We start from the raw sequence: 7,052 nt of genomic DNA, 5'->3' as shown, positions 1-7,052 counted from the left end.
ATATGTTTGGAAGAACTGAAAAAAAAATTATACACCTGTGTATATAGCAACATTTTCCAAAATAGCCAAAGTATGGAAACAACATAAAATTCCATCTATAGACAAATAAGGAAAGAAAATATGGCATATACATACAATGAATTATTATGCAAACTTGGAAAGGAGGAAATCCTGTCACATACCACAATTTAGATGTACATAGAGTTCACTATACTGAGATAAAGCCAGATGCAAAAAATACAAATATGTACTATATACACATCTTTATGTATCTTAAGTAGTCAAATTTACAACAAAAGGAATTATAGCATCCAGGGACTGAAGAAGGCAAATGGAGAGCTATTGAATGAATGTGGGTTTCAGTTTTGCAAGAGGAAGAAGTTCTAGAGATCTGTTCCACAACAATGTGAACATAGTTAACACTACTGAACTGGTCACTTTAAAGATGGCTACATTGGGAAATTTGATGTGTTTTTTTAACCACAAATAAAAATAATAAAAATATTTTTTTTTATGTTTCAGATTGGCAACATTTAAAATTCCTGGCTACAGGGAGAGTTGGTTATATCGAAGAGAAATGGAAACATTCCTACTCTGTGAATAGCTGTGAAATCCATGTGACTATTTTAAGGGGCAATTGATAATTAGATATACACATTCTACAACCCAGCAATTTCTCTTCTCATTATTTATCCTAGGGCAGGTACAAAGATTTTCATTGTTATAAGAACAAAAGTTGGAGACAATCTAAATGACCATTAATAGGGCAAAGGATAAAGAAAAATGGCATATACTCACAAATTAATGAAGGAATCAGATCTATACAAATGTAGATCTCAAAAACATATTACTGAGTAAAGAAAAGCAGGTTATACAATAACACAGACAGCATGCCACTCAAAAGAATGCAGAAGATAAAATTTATAAATTTCTAGTGTACCAGTCTTGAGATGCTCCCAGTGATCCCTGATAATTATGCCTTTGTGGAGATCTCTCTACAACGAATAAAGCTCAGCTGTATCCTACTCATTCCACAGAGTCCTAATAGGGTTCTATGAAAGTGGCTTCCAAGGCTAAATATAAGAAATGCTACTACCATCTTGCTCTCTGGTTTTTCCTATTGCTCATTCTGAAGGAAGTCAGCCACCACACTGTGAAGATATTCAGGCAGGCTGGGCAGAGGCCTGGAAGATAAAGAACTGAGGGCTCCTGCCAACTGCCAGCACAACTGGGAGCCACCTTAGAGGTGGATGTACAAGTACAAGTCAAGCCTTCAGATGACTGCAACCTTAGGAGAGAGCATGAATCAGAAACACCCACCTAAGTCATTATCGAGTTCCTGAACCTAGAAACTGTGGTATATCAAAGGTGCATTTTTTAGGACTTAGAGTTTGAGGGTGATTTGTCGCACAGCAATAGGTAACCAATACATTTATGGTTACCACCGAAGGGTCTGTGCCTACAGCCTGCTTTCCATTTGTACCAGTAAGTGTCAAAAAGATGTTAAAGACACATTACTATCAAGCTGAACACTTATTTCTTCAAGTACTCAGAAAAATGGATTGTTCTCCAAGTTCTATTTCTCTTTTGACATGAAGTCATCTTCACCAGTAGCAGCAGCCCATGCTTTGGGCAATGCTGATCTGGTCTGTTATTGACTGAATTCCATGCCCTTAAAATTCAGATGTCAAAGTCATGACCCCAATATCTCATAATTTGGAGACAGGGTCTTTAAAGAGATAATTTAAGTAAAATGAGGTCATCAGAATTGGCCCAATACAAGTTATCAGTATAAGAAAAGATTACGGGGCTGGGGTTATTGCTCAGTGGTAGAGCACTTGCCTCACAGGTGCAGGACCCTGAGTTCAATCCTCAGCAACACATAAATAAATAAATAAATAAATAAATAAATAAATAAATAAATAAATAATGAATAAATAAATAAAGTTAAAAAAACCCCAAATTATTAGTACATAGGTAAACTGCAAGGGAAAACTCTATGAACACAGGGAAGATGCTTAGAGTACCTGTAAGTAGGGTGAGAGGCCTCAGGAGAAACCAACACTGCTGACCCCTAGGTCTGGGACTTCTGGCTTCCAGAATAGTGAGATAATAAATTTCCTTTGTGTAAGCCACCCTGTCTGTAGTCCTTTGTTTATGACAGCCCAGACAATGAATGCACAATCCAACACCCTTCCTTCACACCTGATGACCTTAGGTCCAGAGGTAGAAGTGACTTAGCTAAAGAAACAGAGAAAACAGGAAGCAGAAGCACAGAGAGCCCATGTTTTTTTTTTTTTTTTTTTTCTCAATTGTGGTTCCTCCATTAGGTGAGCCCAAGGCCCCAAATGTGGAAAAGATATCTCAGGATACACTGTCAGCACCAATTTAGCTCCTCATTCATTCCTATTCTTGATGGCAAAAATTGTTCCAAATGTTGAAGCTGTTGGGTCCCCTATGGGCACATGATGTGGACTAACCTTGTTAAACACAGTCAGGTTCCCATAGAGAAAATGAAGGGGAAAAGGAGTAGAAAGTCATGGAAAAATCAGAGAAGGAAAAACTGTTTTTCTTCCTTGCTTTCATGAAATATAGCAGCAGAAATGAGAGAAATAAGGAGAGAGAGAGTGGACACTAACTTCCAGTTGTATAGGTAAGTCTCCACAGGTTCTGAGATTCTCTGAACATACCAAAACACCCACGTGCAGAGTCCTGTGACAAGTTCTGGTTTTATTTTGTGCTTCTTGCAGTTTCCAGTCAGGTCTTCAGGTACAAGACTTCTTGCAGAAATAGCACTGTGTTTGCCCATTTGTCCAGTTGGAGGAGCCAGCCTCCACCTCCTCACTTTTTGGGAGAACGGCAATACTGAAAGATGTCAAAAACATCTCACCACCTTTTTTTCTGGCCTGGAAAGTGCAACTCCTGGTCTGTCCTGCATGGATTACTAATTAAATAATAATAGTGGACAACAGTCACTCTGGGCAAATAAGAAGGTATATTTGGAGACTGGGGTGAGCAAGTACACACCTGGACAGTTTGATAAAGGCCATTTGTAGCTCCCAGAAGGCTGAACAGTGAGTTTGAAATGAGCAAATGCTCCTCAGGAAGAACCCAGACTCCCTTGCCTGACAAGTGTGCAGACAGGCCTCAGACCCCATATATGAGCCTGCCCTGCAGCTGTGCCCAGCCCTGCCCAGCCCTGCTGATTTGCATGTGCCCACATCACAGCCCACTGCACTGAGGACTTCTTAAGAGGCTGCTCACACTCTGCAGGAGTCAGTCCCCTTCAGGACACAGCATGGCCATGAGGGCTCCTGCTCAGCTCCTGGGGCTCCTGCTGCTTTGCTTCCCAGGTAAGGAGAACAGTACTGGGGATTTGCTCATCCCTCTCTGGTCAGTGATGCCTGTCCCTTGGAGGATGGCATCTTGTATCATAATTAATGATGTGGTGATTTTATTATTTATTTATTTACTTAATGTTTTTCAATGTCAGGTTCCAGATGTGACATCCATATGACCCAATCTCCTTCATCCTTGTCTGCATTACAAGGAGACAGAGTGACCCTCATCTGCAGAGCCAGTCAGGGCATTAGCAATAATTTACACTGGTATCAGCAGAAACCAGGACAAGCTCCTAAGCTCCTCATCACATATGCAAACATTTTGCAATCTGGGGTCCCCTCCAGGTTCAGTGGCAGTGAATCAGGGGCAGATTTCACTCTCAACATCAGCAACCTGGAGCCTGAAGATGTTGCAATTTATTTCTGTCAACAAGACTACACTGCCCCTCCCACAGTGATACAGGCCATGACAAAAACCTCCCAGGGAGCAGAAGTGTAAGGCTGGGATACCCCAGCTGCTCTTCCTGCTGCCTCCACCTGCTGATTGCACAGCTCAGAGTCACAGGCTCTGAGGTCACTGGGAGGGTTTCCTAGAGGTGAAGAAGGAGGATTCTTTTTCCAGTGGTCCCCTTGCTTTTCCTCAGCCCCAGCAACTCAGAGAAGACAATCCTTTTCCTGGTATAATCCAGGGTAAAATTTGTTTCCTCTGTGTAGCTCTCTCATGATTCTGTGAAGTACACTGCTTGGTGTCAGCTGGGCTGAATGCACAGATGCCTGGAGCATTAGCATGTCCAGGAAGGTGGGTGTCATGTTCAGTGGACTGAGTGAGGAAACCATTCCTGTGTGTAGGAGGCTCAGCTCAATGGCCTGGGCCATGCAGACTGCAGGAGAATCAGGGGACACTCATCTTTGATCTTCTCAAGCTCTCCTCCTCCAGAGCATGAGCTTCTCCTGCCATCAGACTTGGATATTGACCCCACATCCTTTGGCCTTTGGACTTGGACTTGCACCTGCTGCCCTCTCAGGGAATCATGGACTTGCAGCCCCGAATTAGGGTGCATCATGGACTCTCTCCTTCTGAGGCTTCTGGCTTCTTGACTGAGATGCAAATAGAGATGGGCAAGGCCATGCTGATGACCACCAGTTCTGACATCATCACTGCTAATGCACGTACACACACACACACACACACACACACACACCACCACCACCACCACAGTAGCCTGAGATTAAGGCTGGAAGAGAAATCATGAAAATGGCTCATAATGGTTGCATAACCTTCCATTTATCTCTTATTTGAGGAACCACAGGTGTTACTGTGATGACCCTGGCTCCTCCCTCCTGCCTTTCAGCCTTGTAGAGTCATCATCCACCTCCTGCAGGTCCAAACAGAACCTTTTACAGACAGATGAATATACTTATTTGCATTGATTCTTGCAGAAGCCAGGTCAGCCCACACAGCTTCTGACCTCTAGGAATTACTGTTGTCTCTGGGTCTCAGAGACAACTTCAGTGGCAGAGGGTCAGGGTCAGATTTCATTCTGAACCTCAGGAAGGTGGAGGCTGAGGACATTGGTGTTTACTTCTGTGTGCAGCTCTTAAACTTCCTCTCACAGGTTCAGCCCTGAACACAGCCTCCCTGCTGGGTGGCCCAGCTGTCACATGTGTGCTGCCTGTCAGGTGAACAGCACAGCAGATTCTCTGCCTGTAGGAGAGGGAGATTCTAGCAGGTGAACAGGGTGTAGCTGAGGACTCTGGAACATGTTCCTAGGTCTGGTTCAGGCCTGTGTTTGGGCCCCATCAGATGGACACAGCAGGAGCAGAAGGGAGAAGGAAGGGTCTTCAGGAGCCTATGATCAACCCACTTGATGGAAGAGGAGGCTGAGTGACAGCTCATCCTATTGCACCTTCCTAGTGCCCATCAAGTATGTTCACCAGGACCAGGGGCAGAATCAACATGGATTTGTGTCAAAACAAAATCATTTTTTTTCTTTTGCATTTATTTCGATGTAAAACTCATATGCACCCAGCCAGACTCTTCCTCCCCTGCACCCTTCTTAGCCCTTCCTCTATTTCTGACCCATGTCCCTCTTCAGTGCAGAGCCAGGTTCACCCCAGGGACACCTCAGGTCTATACCTTTGACCAGTTTCAGTCACAGGTGGTGGAAATAAAAAAGTGTTGGGAGTTCCATGGGTATATCCAAGAATAATGAACAGAGTGTGGAAGAATTAAAGATATAAAGTAGATGTCACATTCCACAAAACTCGCATGGATATAAGAACCTGTGAGCCAATTGTTGCTCAAAGGAAGCAAAATAGTATTACTATTAGGGCCATAGCTCTGAACAAGGAGGTAAAGGGTGTGTGGGTAGAGGTCAACTATTGCTCAACACCTGCTGTGGCCATCATTGGCTGGGGAGTTCACACTGGTGGTGCGTGGTTTATATAGAAAGCTAGATGAAAACTCTTTATTTTTCTCAGAAAGAATGTCAAATTTCACAGATCCTGCCAGGCACTCAGGTTGTCCTTGTCCACTTTTAGCCTCAATGAGTCATGATACATCCAGCAAGCCTCCAGGGGCCCATTAACTCAAGGGTCACTGAAACTCCTGTCCAAATGGGCTTCTTCCACTATCCTAGTCCACCCAGTGGGGTGGGAACATGTTCCTGCCAGTTGATCTTTCCCAGAAGATAGACTTAGGGGTGACTCCAGAGAGAATGGTCACTCAGGAGGGACAATGCACACAAGATAGAAATGATGTTGACCAAGAAGCAAAGCTGAGCTGGGAGCATGAGCAGACATACAGGAGCCCAAGGCCATGTCTGTGACATACACAGAGATGGTCAGTACAGAATCACAGGAGAGGAAGCCCCATGAGGACTTGGCATCCTGCCACTTTTGCCATCCCTGAACTTAGCAAATACCCACAGGAGAAACCCAGACTGCTGTTGAGGACTCAGCCATATCAGTCCACCTCACAGCTCAAGGCAACTCCCAAAGCTCAGTCAGGTCCTCTTCACTAGGGCAGCCCCTCTGCCAGGACCATGCCATAGTCCTGGGGTCAGTCACATTCAATATATTAAAGCAGGATCAAAAAATAATAGTTGAAAGGCCTAAACTGTCTCAGGATTTGTAGGTCTTAATTTTGTTTCTTTCATGGCTTCTGGTTGTTGTGACAAGTTTGATTGTAAAGTGATTATTTTATGGTTATTTTCTTCTGTACTTAGTGCAGTGATTTTGATGGTCTGCTGAGGCCTGCTACATCCTAAGTGAAAGTGGAAGTTCATTTTTTAAACTGAATATAATATATGAATTCCAACTTTGCTACTGAGTTTTAAACTTCTAGATCTAGATATATCTAGACACATCTAGATACTACACAGACACAGATGGTTAAAATAATGAAAACCCTAAGGAAATGATGATGGTCAAAGCCAAGCTCACCATGACCAACAGTGGGTGACCCCAAATTCCAGGCTAAGGGCAGGGCCTTTATGCTTGTAACTCAAATGTTTTAAATGGTTATCTACTAACTATAGTGATCCACGAACAAGATTCTTATTATAGACTGATAGAAATAAAAAGGTTTGTATTAAACAAATAAATTATCCTAATTTCACTTACAAAAACATACTGTGTTTGTGAAGGTTTCCACTTCCAACCAAATATATCCCATGATGAATACAATAAAAACTAAAATATATAATTTTT

General features: G+C 43.0%; 1 gene segment (V, D, J or C); it reads left to right on the top strand.

The window, feature by feature from the left end:
• Positions 1 to 3,298: 3,298 nt before the first annotated feature.
• On the top strand, positions 3,299 to 3,840 carry LOC139701737 (immunoglobulin kappa variable 1-39-like). The segment is given in 2 exon segments: positions 3,299 to 3,353; positions 3,494 to 3,840. Coding segments are annotated over 2 exon segments (402 nt in total).
• Positions 3,841 to 7,052: the final 3,212 nt, after the last annotated feature.

Source organism: Marmota flaviventris, chromosome 14 (assembly GCF_047511675.1).
Source record: "Marmota flaviventris isolate mMarFla1 chromosome 14, mMarFla1.hap1, whole genome shotgun sequence".
Taxonomy (NCBI): Eukaryota; Metazoa; Chordata; class Mammalia; order Rodentia; family Sciuridae; genus Marmota; species Marmota flaviventris.
Note: the sequence above shows the minus strand (reverse complement) of the source record. Positions and strands in the feature narration are given on the sequence as shown.